At 35.1% G+C, this 19,049-nt stretch overlaps 1 protein-coding gene across 4 annotated transcripts in view; it reads right to left on the reverse strand.

Annotated features, from left to right (window-relative positions):
- Positions 1 to 18,805, reverse strand: part of LOC113041612 (E3 ubiquitin-protein ligase Itchy-like) — a 28,223-nt gene extending 9,418 nt beyond the window's left edge. The window contains exons 1-19 of one of the 4 annotated variants that reach the window (XM_026200241.1): positions 18,670 to 18,799; positions 14,900 to 15,092; positions 13,794 to 13,884; positions 11,283 to 11,424; positions 10,968 to 11,092; positions 9,678 to 9,812; positions 9,544 to 9,589; positions 8,705 to 8,880; positions 7,685 to 7,880; positions 7,386 to 7,481; positions 5,829 to 6,003; positions 5,683 to 5,746; positions 5,285 to 5,369; positions 4,931 to 5,059; positions 4,054 to 4,126; positions 3,595 to 3,666; positions 3,350 to 3,438; positions 2,229 to 2,388; positions 1,973 to 2,106 (exon numbers count right to left, since the gene is read on the reverse strand). In XM_026200241.1, the coding sequence (XP_026056026.1) occupies positions 1,973 to 2,106; positions 2,229 to 2,388; positions 3,350 to 3,438; positions 3,595 to 3,666; positions 4,054 to 4,126; positions 4,931 to 5,059; positions 5,285 to 5,369; positions 5,683 to 5,746; positions 5,829 to 6,003; positions 7,386 to 7,481; positions 7,685 to 7,880; positions 8,705 to 8,880; positions 9,544 to 9,589; positions 9,678 to 9,812; positions 10,968 to 11,092; positions 11,283 to 11,424; positions 13,794 to 13,863 (1,967 nt within the window). In that variant the 5' untranslated portion in view covers positions 13,864 to 13,884; positions 14,900 to 15,092; positions 18,670 to 18,799. Of the gene's footprint in view, positions 1 to 1,972; positions 2,107 to 2,228; positions 2,389 to 3,349; positions 3,439 to 3,594; positions 3,667 to 4,053; positions 4,127 to 4,930; positions 5,060 to 5,284; positions 5,370 to 5,682; positions 5,747 to 5,828; positions 6,004 to 7,385; positions 7,482 to 7,684; positions 7,881 to 8,704; positions 8,881 to 9,543; positions 9,590 to 9,677; positions 9,813 to 10,967; positions 11,093 to 11,282; positions 11,425 to 13,793; positions 13,885 to 14,899; positions 15,093 to 18,669 lie in introns of all 4 variants that reach the window. The other 3 variants (XM_026200243.1, XM_026200242.1, XM_026200240.1) reach the window with 3 other exon arrangements.
- Between the last annotated feature and the right edge of the window lie 244 nt (positions 18,806 to 19,049).

The raw sequence follows: 19,049 nt of genomic DNA on the forward strand, positions 1-19,049 counted from the left end.
TTTTTAGTATTTTTTATTGCTACGTGGCAAACAAGTTACCAGTAGGTTCAGTAGATTGTACAGAAAACAAACAAAGCCCAGCATTCATGATATGCACGCTCTTAAGGCTGTGCAATTGGGCAATTAGTTGAAAGGGGTGTGTTCAAAAAAATAGCAGTGTCTACCTTTGACTGTACAAACTCAAACTATTTTGTACAAACAATTTTCTTTTTTCTGGGATTTAGCAATCCTGTGAATCACTAAACTAGATATTTAGTTGTAATGACCACAGTTTTTTTAAAACTGCTTGACATCTGTGTGGCATGGAGTCAACCAACTTGTGGCCACCTCTCAGCTGTTATTCCACTGCCATGATTCTTTAACAACATTCCACAATTCATTCACATTTCTTGGTTTTGCTTCAGAAACAGCATTTTTGATATCACCCCACAAGTTCTCAATTGGATTAAGGTCTGGAGATTGGGCTGGCCACTCCATAACATTAATTTTGTTGGTTTTGGAAACCAAGACTTTGCCCGTTTACTAGTGTGTTTTGGGTCATTGTCTTGTTGAAACAACCATTTTCAAGGGCATGTCCTCTTCAGCATAGGGCAACATGACCTCTTCAAAGTATTTTAACATATGCAAACTGATCCATGATCCCTGGTATGCGATAAATAGGCCCAACACCATAGTAGGAGAAACATGCCCATATCATGATGCTTGCACCCTCCATGCTTCACTGTCTTCACTGTGTACTGTGGCTTGAATTCAGAGTTTGGGGGTCGTCTCACAAACTGCCTGTGGCCCTTGGACCCAAAAAGAACAATTTTTACTCTCATCAGTCCACAAAATGTTCCTCCATTTCTCTTTAGGCCAGTTGATGTGTTCTTTGGCAAATTGTAACCTCTTCTGCACATGCCTTTTTTTTAACAGAGGGACTTTGCGGGGGATTCTTGAAAATAGATTAGCTTCACACAGACGTCTTCTAACTGTCACAGTACTTACAGGTAACTCCAGACTGTCTTTGATCATCCTGGAGGTGATCATTGGGCTGAGCCTTTGCCATTCTGGTTATTCTTCTATCCATTTTGATGGTTGTCTTCCGTTTTTCTTCCACGTCTCTCTGGTTTTGCTCTCCATTTTAAAGGCATTGGAGATCATTTTAGCTGAACAGCCTATCATTTTTTGCACCTCTTTATAGGTTTTCCCCTCTCTAATCAACTTTTTAATCAAAGTACGCTGTTCTTCTGAACAATGTCTTGAACGACCCATTTTCCTCAGCTTTCAAATGCATGTTCAACAAGTGTTGGCTTCATCCTTAAATAGGGGCCACCTTATTCACACCTGTTTCTTCACAAAATTGATGACCTCAGTGATTGAATGCCACACTGCTATTTTTTTGAACACACCCCTTTCAACTAATTCAACTAATTGCCCAATTGCACAGCCTTAAGAGCGTGCATATCATGAATGCTGGGTCTCATTTGTTTTCTGAGAATCTACTGAACCTACTGGTAACTTGTTTGCCACGTAGCAATAAAAAATATACGAAAAACCTTGATTATTCTGGTTAGTCACATTGTACTGCTATTATTTTGAACAATACTGTATATATATATATATATATATATATATATATATATATATATATATATATATATATATATATATATATATATATATATATATACATATATATATATATATATATATATATATATATATATATATATATATATACACATATACATATAGAGTTTTTTTTTATTACGTATATATAGTTCGTATAATGTATTACAAAATGTCATGAATATTATTTAGTATTTTATATCTTTTTTATTTTTAAAACAAGTACCCAAAAAGTACCATGGTATTCTTTAAAGTGCCTTAATGGTATATATTACAGTACTATGGTACCACATACACTTCTGTAAGACTTGAATGCATTCCACAATGAATATTAATGCGCTCGGTAAAGCTGTAAACTGACTTGATCCAGATGAGCGAGTTGTAAAACTCGGGGTCGATGGACTCCAGGTCTTTCAGAGCCAAGGGCTTATTCAGGATGCGCTTGTAGAACGGCAGCGAGAAGCCCGTATCGATGAACTTCCCATGAAACAAGGCCTGCAGGAAGCACACAGAATAAATGCTAAACATTATAATGTTCCTGAATGTCCGAATCCAGTTAAGAAACAGGAGCTTAAAACACAATCTGACATTGACCAAATATGGCAAGGCAGCATTACCATGGCGATGAAGCGTCCAATGAAGCGGAAGTATTTGAGGTGGTCGGGGTTGATGTAGGAGGCGGGGTTTATCTGGAGGCAGTAGTTGTCTTTGCCAGCGTATTCAAACAGACAGTACATGGGGTTCAACACCTCGTGAGACAACAGGAAGAACCACTCCCTGCACAAAACACAACACACGCTTTATTTCACAGCATCACACTGGACACAAGTCACTACTAAACAACTATAAATCACTGCATCAGAGCAGGAGACGCCTCGATAAACTTGAATGATCTTTCATTTGAGTGTTTACATTTGAGTTAACTCTTTATAGGAACCGAATCAAACCTCTTTCAGTAGCCATAAAGAGAACTTCAGTGTTAGTAATCACTGAGACACTCTAAAAAAATACATACACATATATATATATATATATATATATATATATATATATATATATATATATATATAAATTTTTTTATTTTTTCAATTTTAGTTTTAGTTATTTTTGAGTTAAACTAAACAACTAGGTGAAATAGTTTTTTGAAGTACTTTTTTATATGCTTTTATTTTATTTTATTTGAATTAACATACATTTTAATAATAAAGTCTGTATTTATAGTTTACATTTTTTTAATTAACCAATAATTATTCTAAACTACAGAGTTTAAATATGAACAGTTTAAATATTTAAATATAAATTAAATATAAATTATATATATATATATATATATATATATCTCCACTTGAGAATTCATGGGGCACATTCCCACTGTTTCTGTGATTTTATTGTTGTTATTATTATTAAATATTATACTCAACAAAATAAGGAATATATTGTAATATTGTTACTATATTAACTTATAAAATAAAAAAAAACAGTTAAGCGTTTAATAAAATTACAATGCTAATATGTTACAATACTAGATTTTTTTTGGACTTTAAACAAATGTGCTTTTATTTTGAAAGATTGCCAGCAATAAAAGTGTGTGCTGATTGTTTCAGAGCACATTTATTTAATCAATTTGCCTTCAGTTTGACCATGGCAGTAATGCATATGTTGATATATCGTGTAGCGCTGCTCTAGACAGTTTTGATCTGCTCTTTATTCTCCAGAAAGAGAGAAATCTGAAGCTTGCCTGGCCACGCCTCCATAGTCAAGCCCCTCCTCCCCGGGGAAGATGATCCACAGCCTGCGCCGGAGATCCTGAGCGTTGAAGCTCATGATCTGCAGAGAGACACCAGAACAACGTCAGTTCATATCTTCAGAGACTCCGGACCATGAGGACGTCACAGGCGTTTAAAGACAAGTCTCGGATCTGGCTGTTAAATGCTGCAGCTACTAGCAGAAAAACACCACAGTTTTACATCAGTCATGGGTTACCTGCTGGAACGAGTCTTCAAACAGCGTTTTGCGGCTGACGGTGATCTTTATGTGCTGTGGCACTGCTAATTGCTGTAACGAAAAATTCAAAACAATCAATAACTGAAGATTTCATAATATCCATTTTGAAAACTTTTGCTTAAGGTCATAAAAGATGTACATGAGTGAGTTTGTTTCTTCATCAGATTTGGAGAAATGTAGCATTGCATCACTTGCTCACCAACAGATCCTCTGCAGTGAATGGGTGCCGTCAGAATGAAAGCTGATAAAAAACATCACAGCTGTTTGGACTCTTATTCTGACGGCACCCATTCACTGCAGAGCATCCATTAAAAGCGAATACATCTTTTTAGGGGGAACTATTCCTTTAATATTGTTCTGATGAACTTCTGATGTTCGTTCTTTAACGCTTCATAATTTCTCCATCCATAAAAACACAACTGGAGCATGAATCCTCACCTGACACCAGAATCTGAAGTATTGCACTTTGGCTTTGAAGTCTCGTACGTATGTGATCTGAGGGCCGTTCTCACTGGAGGGAAGGAAAGTGTGAAACGGTTTATAATGCAAACACAGTATAACGTAAAACTGCATCATATTTGGTTCAGGACTAAATCTAATAATATTGTTCATCAATCACTTAAACGGCTGTGCATGCTAATCATTACTGATTACTTCTTAACTGCGCTCAGAACAGCTGATGGTGAAAACACCCTAAAAAAAGTCGCATCTATATGTCCTAAAGATTTAATCTGACGCTCGTGACGGGTAACACGCAGAGCAGAAGTTTGTTTGTCGAGACTATTCTGACATCAGCAGCACGTCTCACATTCCTCTGACGTCGAGGATGGCTTTGTGTCTTCAAAACACTTGATGTGGATTAATACACACATTCTGAGAGAGGCGTGTTTGCATTCTCCGAGCAGAGTCATCACCGAAGGTTATAATCGAATGCGGTTTCACTCCTGAAACCTGTTTTTCCTGTTATGCAAGTAAAGATGAACGAGATCACCGTGCGTCTGTAAGCTGAACCAAACTGAGCAAAACAAGAGATTCCTCGGAACAGTGTCAAGGTGATTTATACATTATCATTTCAAAAACATAAGAAAAGAAAGCTGCGCTGCTGCTGACATCATAATGCAACTGTGAATGCTGCACTGCTGATAACATCAGTGTGATACTGAACGGATGCTGACATCATAATGCAACCATAAACACTGCTCTACTGCCGACATGATAACGTGTTCGTGAACTGCTGCTGATATTATAATGCAGTGCTGGGAATCCATGCAGAACTGCATTATCTAGACCCGTCCGGGTGCGTGTTTGCACTTACAGAGAGGATTTCCCAGTCCGGGGGTCGATGTAAGTGGTGGTTCTCCGGGTGTGATCTACGAAGTAAGGGGTGCCATCGACCGTAAACCTCATCTCCCATCCTTCGGGGAGGGGTTTCTCATTCAGCAAACTGCACAACACAGAGACCGAGCCATGAGCATCACTCGAGGAGCTGGGTAATAATTACTCATTTGAATCAACACTGTATTGCGCCTCAGTACTAAAAAACGTGCATTCGTTAGACTGAAGATGTAAAGAAAAACTTCTCCAAAACTGATTTTTCTTAAGCACAACCGATTCATGTAAAAGTCTCTGTAGATATGCATTAAAAGGAAAAACAGACGGAGGCTCTGACCCTTGTGTGCGCGGATCCTCCCACTGCGTCGTTCTGGTCGTGTGATGAACGAAGTAAACTCTGCCATTAGAGTCCGTTCTCTTCTCTGAGAGCGAGACAGAAGGAGACACCAGGAGGAAAGTAAGAAATAATGGAGACGAGATGTGATTAAGCTTTTGCAATCTCTCTCTCAGAGCTATTTTTAACATTTGAGCTATTTTCACTAGCACTAGCAAGCGCTTCTCATTTCTTAAAGTGGGACATTGAAGGATGCACCGGCTAATTTTAGTGCTGCTTCGCAGGTGCAGATAACAAGGTTACCAGAACAATATAAAGTAGCTGCTAGTCCAGCATATTACAGAAGAGGGTACAGTTCTAGAGCATGCAATGAAAGGAAAGTTTGTCTCTCTCTCTCTCACCCCATCCGTGTGGCAGAGGTCCCAGCGGGTCAAACTCCTTATTCTGGGCGGCTGAAATCTGATCCTGCAGCAACAGGAGAACATCATGGCTAACTGTGTGTATGTGTTAAAATATGAAGACAGATGCATGTGTTTAGTTTCCTCACCCCGATGATGAATCTTTGGTTGAACTGCTGCATGGCTCCCTGCAGCTGACTGCGCTGGTGCTGCCATTGCTCGTAGTTTCGCACCGTCTCCATCGTGGGGCGCTGCCACGTGGTGGTTCTGCTAATGTGGTCCACAAAATACACCCGGCCCATCGGGTCCACACGCCGCTCCCAGCTACAAGAGAGAGAAGTCCGTTTGAGAAGTCCGATTTCAACATTTTACACTATTCTGAATAGTATTTATAATACCTTCTAAGAAATGTGGCATTAAAACAACAACAATAAAAAAAGGTAATGGCAACTGAGTGCAAATTCTAAAATCTTTTCAACTGCTGGATATAAACTCAGGATTGCGAGACAAACTCGTAATCGCAAGAAAAAAAAACGGAATTGTGAGAAGACGTTAAAATCGCGCAAGAAAAAAAAAACGGAATTGCGAGATCTACATTCACATTTCTGAGAAGTCTAAATTGTGCGATTGTGAGAAACTTGCAATTGCAAAAAAATGCAAGATTTAAAATCAGAACTGCGCGACATAAATTTGCAATTAAGAGAAAAAAAAATTTAATTATGAAAAATAGTCAGAATTGTTAGATCCATACTCACATTTTTCTGAGAAGTCTAAATTGTGCGATTGAGAGCAACTCGCAATTGCAAAAATAAATGAAATAAAATACAAGTTTTAAATTCAAAATTGATAGAAAAAAGTCAGAATTGTGCAATATAAATTTGCAATTGCGAGAAAAATTTAAAAATGGTGAAAAACTAATTTAATTAATTTAACAAAAATAAATAAACACAAGATTTAAATTCAGAATTGCGAGAAAGACGTTTAAAATTGTTAAAATTGTGAGATCTAAACTCACGTTTCTGAGAAGTCCAAACTGTGAGATTGCAATTGCAAAAGAAAAGGCACGAAAAAAACGTCAAGAATTGTGAAAAACAAAATCAGAACTGTGAGGGGGAAAAAAATGTGAATTGAAAGACCTAAACTTACATTTCTAAAAATGCATGTTCGGATTGTGAAATATAAACTTGTATATGCAAGACAAAAAGTCACAATATTTATCAAAAGTTACAATTGTGAGGTAAACCACTGAAACAACCTGTATCTTTTATTCCACAGCAAACATAACCTTCCATTGAAAAACCAGCCTAAGTACAGGATGATCAGTAGAAATGATATTCAGGTAGCACACAAACTAATCAGTCATATACTGTTTTGTCAGTAATCTAGTACTAGTGCACATCTCTATTCACAGCGCAGAAAAGGTGGTCCTAAAACAAATAAGCTGCAAAATGTCACTTCCTCTGTGTTGAAATATGACCTGGACATGTTCTTAAATCATTTAGCAGTTGTTTTCTTTACTATATATTTCAGAAAAGTTAGAATGTGTGAAAGAGCAACTCTCTAATAAATGAGATCTTGTGTTACAATATAAAACCTTCCTGAACTATTACGGAGTCTGTGTTACAGTTTAAATGTATTACAAGTATGCATCGTACATTCTTCTAAGGGTGTGTCCAGTAATTCAGTGACAGAGGAGGGTTTCTTACCCCGTCGGCAGAGGCTCTGGTCTCTCCCACGCGGTTATCTTTTCCACATGGTCAACATAATACACACGGCCGTTCTGATCGACCCGCTGCTCCCAACTACACACACACACACACACACACACACACACACTACAGTTAGTGAGCGAAACATATTGGCACTGATCTTTCATTAAAAGAAAATCTTACGTACTGTGTCTTTAAATGTTAGGAAAAAAAAGCATGTATTTTCTGTTGACAAACAATTTTTAAATTGGGGAAGTGATGTAAGGAGGAACCGGCGCTTCTGTTTACTGACGTACCCTTGCGGCAGCGGACAGGGGTTGACCATGCTAGGAATCCTGCTGGGGGCGGGGACTATGCTGAGGGACGTCCTGCCAGGCTGCTCCACGGTGGGGGCGGGGCTATAGTCTGGAGCTCCGCCTCTGGTGGGATTCCGAACCGGGGTGTCTGAACGGGACGAATCGCTGCCATCAGGAAACGAGCCGGTGGAGGAAGCTGCAAAGAGAGGGAAACATTCACCACCATCTTCTAATTTCACTCATTTTATTTCAACAACCAATAAAAATGCAGAGCAAATAGACAAAAACATGCATACTTTAATACAAAAAAAATTATAGTTTTTATTCTGTTTGCATCAATTTCTATTATAAATGAATGATGTTCTTTTGAACATTCTATGAATCGGTGAACTGAATTAAAAATGTCTCTTGAGTGGCAAATCATCACATTAGAATGATTTCTGAAGGACACTGAAAACAAGTATGATGCTGAAAAAAATTATGCTGAAAATACAGCTTTGATCACAGAAATAAATTTAATTTTAACCGATATTCACATAGAACACAGCTGTTTTAAGTTGCTAAAATGTTTTACAATTTTACAGTTTTTACTGTATTTTTTTATCAAATAAATGCAGCCTCGGTGAGACTTCTTTCAGAAGCAGTAGTGGGTATACATGATGTACAGTAATACAATCAGAAAATTAAACATTTATTTGATATAATATTTACCAACAATTATTGCAATAATTAATTAAAAATTAATGCAATAATTAATTCAAAACATTTAAATTATATACTTCTGTTAATAGACCATAAAAGATTCATTATCTGCTAATGCTGATTTAAAAATAAATAAGCCCTGATAATATATATATATATATATATATATATATATATATATATATATATATATATATATATATATATATATATATTTTTTTTTTTTTTTCTTTCTGACTTTGTGTGTTGATCCAACATGTTTCAATATGAAAAAGTAGAGTATTAAACAACTAAATGCTTTAACTGAACGTGTCTGACCTGGGGAGGACGTGGGTCTGCGTGGGGTCGGCGGCGGAGGTCGCGAGGGTCGCGGGGGTCTCTGGGGTCGTGACCCTCTGGATGATGCTGAAGGAGAGTCCATGCCGTTCACACGTCCATTAGGAGCCGACGGCTGCTCCTGACCGTCTGTGACCGATGGAGACGGATCTCTGCTTCTCCAGAGAAAGAGACAGGACATCAGGTGGAGATGTTCGGCTCAAAACCATGCATGAGTCATGTGACATTCCTCAACCAATCACAGCCTCGCTTCATTTTTTTTGTTAAAATCAAACGAATGTTGGCACAAGCAGTGTTTCCATCCAAAGATGCGAATTTAACATATGCACAAAACTGGAATATCAAATAAAACATTTGCGAAATAATCATCCAATGAAAAGAAGGGAACAAAACTGTCACATCCTGACAAACTGGCATTAAATATCTCTGAGAAAACTATAATAAATGACCTGCGCCTCAGAGAGAGCAGACGTAACACAATTAATGCAGTCATTGCTTTCAGAAAAAATTAATACAGATATACTTTAATGACAGACTTTTTTCAGGCATTTCAACACAATTTATTCCGTAAATGTGTTTCCATCGTAGTCTATGTGCATTTTTTTTTATCGGATAAAATTTTTCCAACTCAACTGTGCACATGCATTTTTTTCTGTGCATTTTTAGGATTTATGTGCAACTTGGCAATTCCACCCAGTTTTTTTTTTTTTTTTTTTTTGTATGCAGTATTCCAAAAGGCACATATAGCTACAATCACTATAAAATAAACTTTCATTTGCACTTTCCCTTTGATAGTTATTTAATAGCAAATATGAAGATACCTTCTGCTCGAGTCGTCATCAAGCTCAGATGCCCCGTTTAAAGTATCTGTAAAACAATGTCATTAGTCATTAGTGCACATTTTAGTGTAAAATATGAAAGTAGCAGTGTTATTGAAATGACTGGAGCGACTGACTCTGGTTGAGGGCCTCGGCTGACTGGAACATTTCAGGATCGACCTGCAGACCGTCCAAACACACGGAGAGATCTCCGATGGTCTCAGCCTGATCTCTGTCTGCGCACAGCTGCAGCGTCTTCACCACCTCACAGACTGAACCACAGAGAAGAGGGTCAGAAACTACAAACAACACATGGCACTCAACTGCTGGAAACGAAGTAAATGAGGAAAAAAGATTTTATAAAACAAATCCTATTTATATTTTTACATTTAAATTATTGAATGTTTATAAAAATATATATTTTTAAATATAATATATAGTATTTTAATATAATACTAATATAATAATATAAAAAGTTTATTTATTTAATGTATATAATTATATAATATTATATATAATTATATAAATATAATACTGCATTCATATTCTACAATTAAATCAATTTACATTTTATAAATTATTTTCAGATTTTTTAAATAATATATAACCAATTATATAACACAATAATTTATATGTAACAATTATTTAAATGTAAATTGTATAGTATAAATTATTTTTAAAATAAAGCATAATATTATTTTTTTATTTTTAAAGTTTATTTTTAGACTATTTTTATTAACATATCTATATATTGAACTTATAAAAATTATATTATACAATCAAAATATCATAATATTTAAAAAACCTTGTCTGTCTAACTTCTGTTGTATTATTGTTATTATATTCTTAGAGATATATATATATATATATATATATATATATATATATATATATATATATTAATTACTTATACAATAATATAAATTACAAATATTTAAAAAATTGTATAAGAACTATTTAAATTCATATTTAAAACAAACATGTACACATATATTCTTAGATTTATATTAAATAAATTACATATAATTGAATCACTTATATTATGCAATTACATAAATTATAAACATTTTTTATTTTTAATTATAACAATTTCAATTCATATTTAAAATATAAACACGTACACATATATTCTTAGATTAATATTACATAAATTACACATCATTTAATCACTTATATTATGCAATTATATAAATTATAAAAAAAAATGTATTGTAACATTTTAAAGTTCATATTTAAAACAAACATCTAGTCAGTCCAATATTATAATTCCTGTCAGAGCTAATAAACATGGTAAATGGATGTTACATCCAAGCAGCATGTAGACAACAGAAATGATGACTTAGAGAGACTTGTATTCTTGTAGATGCCGTAATTTTCCATTTGTAATCTGGCTCCTCTGGTTAAAGCGGCAGAGCAAATACACTCACTCTTCATGTCATTTGATTTGAGCGTCTCGCTGATGTCGAGGGTGGCCAAACCCAGCAGAACGTCCGACTTCAGCGTCTGGTAACTCCAAACACGGAAGATCAGCTTGCTGAACGGAGTCACGATCCTGACGGACAAAACACACACACACACACACTCAACCGCTTGGCTTAGCAAACAACGCAAATAATAGAGTCCACAGTCAGTTCTGACGTCACTAACCATCACTTCACATCAAGAAGATGAAAGCAGTTTAATAGAGAATTGAGCTGAATGACAATGTGCATCTGAGGAACTACTAGAGCCTGGAAACTCACACAGTGAATGACTGCTTCCATTTGGGCGAGTGTGTGTTGTTGCATCTCTCCGTCTTTTTGGTCTGGCCGTCCACACACACCTCCACGTACGGACTCGGACCGAACCAGTTCTTCTTGTTGTCCTTGAGTTTGGCCGAGATCACTGCGAACCCAAAGAACAAACGTTCACAGCAACACCATGACGGGTTCTGATGGATTTTGCAAACACGTTTCACTAAACATCGATGAAGAAAAGCAGGTACTGTGAGGAGGAAGTACTGGTGAAAAGGCTGTGAACGTTTTCTTCAAAATACAGTGCATTGAAATAGATTAGTTTTTTTATAATGTGCATAAAAATGCACTTTTTAAACACAATTGCGAACACCAAACCAGTCAATTTATCAAAACGGAGATCTATACATCATCTGGAAGCTTAATAAATGATAAAACACGTATGGTTTGCTCTCAAACATGAACAAGTAGGACCCTGCTAACTATAGGCCTGTCTCTAATTTGCCTTTTCCTTCTAAGATTCTCGCAAAAGTCGTTCAACTACAATTAAACTCTTTTTTTTTTGTTAAAAAAACTCCATCTATGAAACATTTGAGTCAGGATTCAGAACTTTTCGTAGTACTGAGTCAGCTTTATTAAAGGTGTTAAATGATATCTATATGGTAAGTGACCAGGGTGATAGTATTGTATTGGTGCTGACAGACCATAATACTCTTATTGCTCGAATCGAGTCCTATGTGGGCTTGACGGGAATTGTTTTAAGATGGTTTAGTTCCTATTTAAAGGAGCGGAGGCTCTCAGTTTTCGACTAAGCATCCACATGTCACCAGCTGCTAACCTCCCATGTGGGGTCCCACAGGGATCGATACTTGCACCAACACCTTTTTCTCTGTACATGCTCCCTTTGGGCTCTATTTTCAGGAAGCATGGAGTCTCGTTTCACTTCTACACTGATGATAGCCAGATTTAAGTGCCACTTAAATGCTCTGATAGTAACAACTTTGACACTTTGTTGGCTTGTACGAAGGATATCAAAATCTGGATGGCATCGAAATCTTTCAATCTTAATGAAGAGAAAACTTAAATGATAATTTTTGGTCCCCTAGTGGCATTTCAGTTATCACTTTGGTACATCTTGTACCAAAGTTGTTTTATGGTAAATAAACTTGAAACTTGATGGTTTGTTAGGATCAGACAATATTTGGCCGAGATATAACTATTTGAAAAAAATTTAAATCGAAATATTGAGTAAATCACCTTTAAAGTTGTCCAAATGAATTCTTAGCAAGTCATATTACTAATCAAAAATTAAGTTTTTATATATTTACGGTAGGAAATTGACTAAATATGATCTTTATTTAATATCCTAATAATTTTTGGCGTAAAAGAAAAAACGATAATTTTGACCCATACAACGTATTTTTGACTATTTCTACAAATATACCCCAGCGACCTAAGATTGGTTTTGTGTTCCAGGGTCACAAAATTGTTTAATAAAACATCCAGAAAATAAAAAAGTTTTTTTTTATAATAAAATTAAGTCCACAACAACTATTAATATATAAAGAAAAAAAATAAAAGAAACATACCTGTAATATCTTTTAAAATGTAAATTTACCAGGGTTATAATAGTTACTAAATCTATTAAAATATGTTTGCAAATTGAAAAAAATTAAATAAAATAAAATCTAAATATTAGGTGAAAATTAAGACATGTTCCCTTGGCAAATGAAATAAGTTTAAGTGGAAGCAATTACTGGAAATAAATAAAAACTAAAACAGAAATTAATGAATAATTAAATAAATTTAAAATAATTAAAGAAAAAATGACAAAAGCACATAACAAAATTACTAAAAATGTAACCAAAATGGAAAATAAAAATTAAAGTTAATTCAAAATACGAGTAGTATTTAGTTTAAATTAAATAATAAATAAATTAAATAACACTGGTTCATACCGATTATGAAACATGAGATCTTATGTTCACAAGAGCAAACTGTTAATGCCAACTCAAACAACTGAGATTAAATAAAATCGTAAAAAATAAAATGTTTGTATTTGTATTCACTTTAAGTGAATTTTTTAAGTTGCAAAATCCTACCAAACAAAATAAATTTGATGCCATTAAGCACAAACAGAGAAAGAAACTTTTAATATACCAGAGAACTATTAGGACATTCACAAACTTTCTTTATTAAGCACAAAAAATATATTAGTATATAATTAGTAGTATTAATTATATGAATACAATTAGAACAGTATTATTATTATATTAACTTACTATTAACACTCTAGTTCTAGATCACTGCTGAATGTGTGTTTATATGTGTATGATGTTCTTTATGATTTTTTTGGCCTTTTGTTCTCTTTTATTAGCGGAAACTGAACCCGTTCACCGCGGCTCTTTTACTGCTCCGTGACACCATCAGAATTGCAATACTGGTGATTATTAATGAGACAGAACATCAAAGTCCAGCGGATGAGGAAGAATGTCCCATCAGATGAATATGCAAACGTACCCATGATCTGCAGCTGCGCCTTCATTGGGAGGCCATTAGCAGGACCTGCTTTAGCAACACTGCTGGCCATGACACACCGCTACACGGAGACCTGCAAGCACAAAAACACACCAGACAACACGTAACACACTGAGGCATGTTCACACACACATCAGTGCATTCTTAAGACATTATCTAGCTGCGTGGCAAACAAAGCAAAGTACAGTTCTGCTTGTTGAGGTTCAACATTAATCTAGCAAAGATCTGATGGCATGAATCTCACACACACACACACACAGACACACACACACACAAATCAGGCTTAGACTTGTGGTTAGAGTTAGACTAAGTTGAAACTTGTAAAGAACTTGTACACTACTTTTTATACAGGCGAACGAGATATATATGAAAAATCCCATGTAAGCAAAAGTTTTAATGTTTTCGAAAGAAGTCTCTTGTGCTTCCCATTTATTTGATTAAAAATACAGTAAAAACTGTAAAATTGTTTAATATTTTTACTATTTAAAATAACTGCTTTCTATGTGAATATATTGTAAAATGTAATTTATTTCTGTGATCAAATCTGTATTTTCAGCATCACTGCTCCAGTCTTCAATGTCACATGATCTTCAGAAATCATGAAAATATGCTGATTTGCTGCTCAAGAAACATTTCTGATTATTATCAATGTTTTAAACAGTTGTGCTGCTTCATATTTTTGTGGAAACATGTTGTTTTAGAATATATTTAGATGAACAGAACGTTTATTTTAAATGGGATTCTTTTTGTAACTTTATTAACACCTTTAATGTTACTTTTAAAGCAATTTAACACATCCTTGCCAATTTAAACATTATTTTATAATGTCAATTGCTAAGTATTTATCAGCCCTGGTTTTTGATTTTTATATAACACATAATATTAAGATTTATTTGCATTCAGAGAACTTTCGCCAAGCAGATTTAAAATATTTAATGCACAGTAAAAACCTAGCTAAAAAGTTTCCAGGTAAACTAGGTCAGATTGGATGACTGTGACGAGACAGTAAAAAAATTATGCAATTTTTCCAACAAATACACGACTAATCCAGCATGACAGAGGACCTGAAAAGCACGAATCGAGCTCACCATATATTCCAAACAGCAGTAAATGATGAAAACAATCCACATCGACTTCAAAATCTTTTGAGAAGAGCAAAAATAGATTGGTCTTTCATAGCTATGAAAGTGTTCCTCTGTTTCCTGTTGTAAGGAGATCCCAGAGAACAGACGCTGTGCTCGGTGACTTCTCCTCCAGTTACGTCACAATCAAACCGAGACGCTTAGAGAGAGAGAGAGATCAGAGAAAGATCTGAATAAACTTTCACTCGAGCTGATCTCAGGGTTAATTATTCATCGCTGATCGCGTGTCGAGCCACAATAACAGCCCTGAGGAAAGACCAGCGCAGACGACACAGACAAAGACAAAAAAACAACAGCTAAAGCTTTGCAAATGGCACTGATAAGCTTCTAGGTTAGAGATTATGACAGACTTGTTCCTTCATAATCTAAATGTCACTCAGCCAGGAGAGAGAATCCAAACAGGAAAACCAAAGACGAGTCACAAGCTTCTGCGTCGTCTCTAACATCGACACAATCTGCTGTCAGTTTAATGTTCAGTCACTATGAGGTAATCATTGAAGAGTCAAACACCCTTTCACAACGTCAATCTGTTTGATAGAGATACTCAACGTAAGTTCGGACTCCACCAATCGCGTGAGTTTGGGGGCGGGGCTATCTGTCAGATGGAGGGAGTGTTTGTGGCGATAAAACGGACAAAAAAAACACACACACAAAAGAACCGAGATATATCTGGAGACTGAGTATATCAGAAAGATTAACCACCTGGCACCCACCCAGAACACACTAGAAACACAAAACGTAACTCACAAACTTCTATTAATATCTTCAAAACTCAACAATACTCTTAACGAAAGAATACTGCGGCCGTGATACATTCATATCATTTATCACATGGCTGTTCTGGAATATTATAACCAAATCTATAAATAATCTGCAAACAGTTATTTTGGTAACCGATTAATCTGTCGATTATTTACTCGATTAATCGGGCGAGCTGTCCTAATTTTATTTATATAGTCTCAGTCTTCTGTTGTATTTAATGTTCGTTTGTCCATAGATGTGAGCTATTCACTTCTGTAACGTGATGTGGTCTGATTAATCGATAATGTTGTCGATTAATTTAATTATTCACTGCAGTGTGGTACAGTGATGGTATGAAATGATAATATCATATTACTTTTATTTACCACATGGCTGTCTGGAATATTTGATTGTGACGGCATTATATAACCGAATATACATTTGCAAAATACGTTTATTTTGGTAATCGTTTAATCTGTCAATTATTTACTCGATTAATCGGGTAAGCATGCAAGATTTTTGTTCAATACATATAGTCTCTATCTTTCACTATATCTAAACTGTGTTTTGTCCACAGAAATGTGAGGTGATCTGATTAATCAATAATCGCTGTCAATTACTTTCATTATTTAAGATGTTCAAGAATACTGTATCATTACTGTATGATCAAATCAATACTCAAATTTTACAATCAAACGTTATAACCATGTTCAAAAGAGATACCATGATACTTTTAAATACTTATTGTTAGTAACTACAAACCAGTGTTGGGGAAAGCTACTTTTAAAAGTCATGCATTACAATATTGTATTACTCCATAAACAGTAATTAACTGCATCACCTTTTACGGAAAGTAATAACAAAAAAAATAAAAGTTATATTTGTGGCCAGTGTTGGGGAAAGTTACTTTTAAAAGTAATGCATTACAATAATGCGTTACTCCCTAAAAAAGTAAGTAATTATGTTACTTAGTTACTTTTTATGGAAAGTGATGAGTTATGTTTGCGTTACTTTCGCGTTATATTTTAAATATGAGCAGGGCTTGATTGTCTTTAATATTAGAAGTTCTATTTATAGCAAATACATTAGCACAGTCACACCAAAAAGTGTAATGAATAAACCTCATGCTGAAGGAAAAGTAAATTAACGTCTGTAGAGTAGAACACAGGAGAAGAAGGTTCAACACTCTTCAGCACAAAAAAAAAAAACAATGAAGCACAATTGTTAGTTTATTTACAGTAATTTTTGCTTATTAGTATTGGTTCAACTGGATTATCAGAAGGTCAGCGGAAAAGACATTTGTTAATAAAATAGGATTAGATACATTTGTGTTATTTAACATATTTAATTATTTCAGGTCGGCGTCTTATTCTGAGTTTGCATTACACTGTTTAATAAATTTTTATGAACACTAAATCAGTTTTTAGGTTTTTTTTCAGAGTGGGATGAATTAATGCACATTCGTTAACGCACTTTGACACAGCGCAACACAACGCCTCTGTACTTATGATTTCTCCCGATATGGGGACAGGAGACTTGTCAGTCAGTAAGTGGGAAAACAACGTAACTGGGGTTACTTTTTAGAAAAATATATTCTTGTAAATTAAGAAGTAATGTGCCACCTTACTACTTACTTGAAAAAAGTTATCTGAATACGTTACTTTGATTACTTAAAATGCATTACCCAAACACTGTTTGTCGCAAACGCAAAGGCCCTTTCACACCAAAAGTGAAATGAGTACAATAATTGAAATAAGCCTGAGGCTGAAGGAAGTGCCTCGGTACCTTACTCTCAATTTCACTCACACGGAATAAACAGAAAAAAAAAAAAAAAGTAATTTGCGTTACATAACTGAAAAGTTATTTCATTACAAATTTATAAGAAATGTGTTATTACAAGTAATGATTACTCATAAAACTGTTACTGACTGTCAATTTTTTATTGGCGTCTCCTCCAGTTAACATGCATTTTAATGTGATTGATGAATCATACGGTAACAAAAAAACCCATCAGATCGAAATCACTATATTAAACACAGTCACAGCCATAAAACTGACAAACACTGAACTCTACACAGCCTTTTCTTCGACACAAATTCAGATCAACATAAAACAGATACACCAGATTTCTATACTAGTAATAGTTTCATCCAAAATACCAGTTATGATAATCATTGCTAGTAGTGTAAACTCCTATAAATCAGCAATTCCTTTTCTTTTAAGCAGCTTTCATGCCTTTACAAAATAACACTTGGCTATAGTGATACCATGGTATAGTTAAGTATATTATTTGGTAATGACTGGGTCATGGACTTGATTAAAACACCATGATATTCAAATTAAATTCCGAGGTAATTTAAATAATACCACAATATTACCATGATAATTAGTTACTGTGTTACTTTTTTCTCTCTTAACTTACAAAAGTGCATTATATGTACCATAGCAGTACAATACCACAGTATTATCATGGTATATATCATTATATACCATTATGTTTTCGATGATAGCTGTGGTTAATAACACGTAACAAAACTCCAGTAGCTAATTTTTGGGTGCATAAACCATTTTTACCGCGGTATTTTGGTAAATGTTGATGGATATCACTTGAGCAGCTTCAGCACAAACCCCTTTAGGTAGGAAATATTGATATCATTAAATCAGCGGAAACCAAAGCCAAGATCAAACTCAAGCTGAACGAGATGACAGAATTAACATGCGACATGTGTTCATACATGACCCGAACACAATCAGTAAACAACAGACGCTCCGACACATATTCAGGCACATGTTTTTGATTCCCTTTGAGTCTCGTTGTCAAAACAGAGCTATTTATTTGAGATACAAACAGTCAACGTGATTGGGCGAGCTGTCGACACGACTCAGTGTCACTATAACGCAATCCACATAACACATAAGCGCGTATTAGACAGTAAACTACAGCACACAGTCTCAATCAGCTGGTCATCGCTTACCCGAATATATCAGCGGGTCAGATGTGAGATGTGAAGCCGAAACGATCCGACTTCAAAGAGTTTATAAGACAATCCGTACAGAGCGACTCAGGTTTAGATCAAGAACGAACTTCCGCCATCTTCACGTCAATACGTCACCAAAGACGCTGATCTGAAATCAGCTCTTCCGCTCGAGACAATAACTGTCTTTATTCCAGCAGAGGGCGCTCTATGGCTCAGAGCGCCGGTTCTCCATTGACCCGGGTTCAAATTTCAAGACGTTTTTTCTTATTACAGAAGTTTATATTAGGAAACAAGTATAATCTTTCTAATATATTAATTTGAAGGATTCGTTTTTTTGTGCATAAATATATTAATTTAGTTTTGGAAATGTATAAATA

This window comes from Carassius auratus, chromosome 23 (assembly GCF_003368295.1).
Source record: "Carassius auratus strain Wakin chromosome 23, ASM336829v1, whole genome shotgun sequence".
Classification (NCBI taxonomy): Eukaryota; Metazoa; Chordata; class Actinopteri; order Cypriniformes; family Cyprinidae; genus Carassius; species Carassius auratus.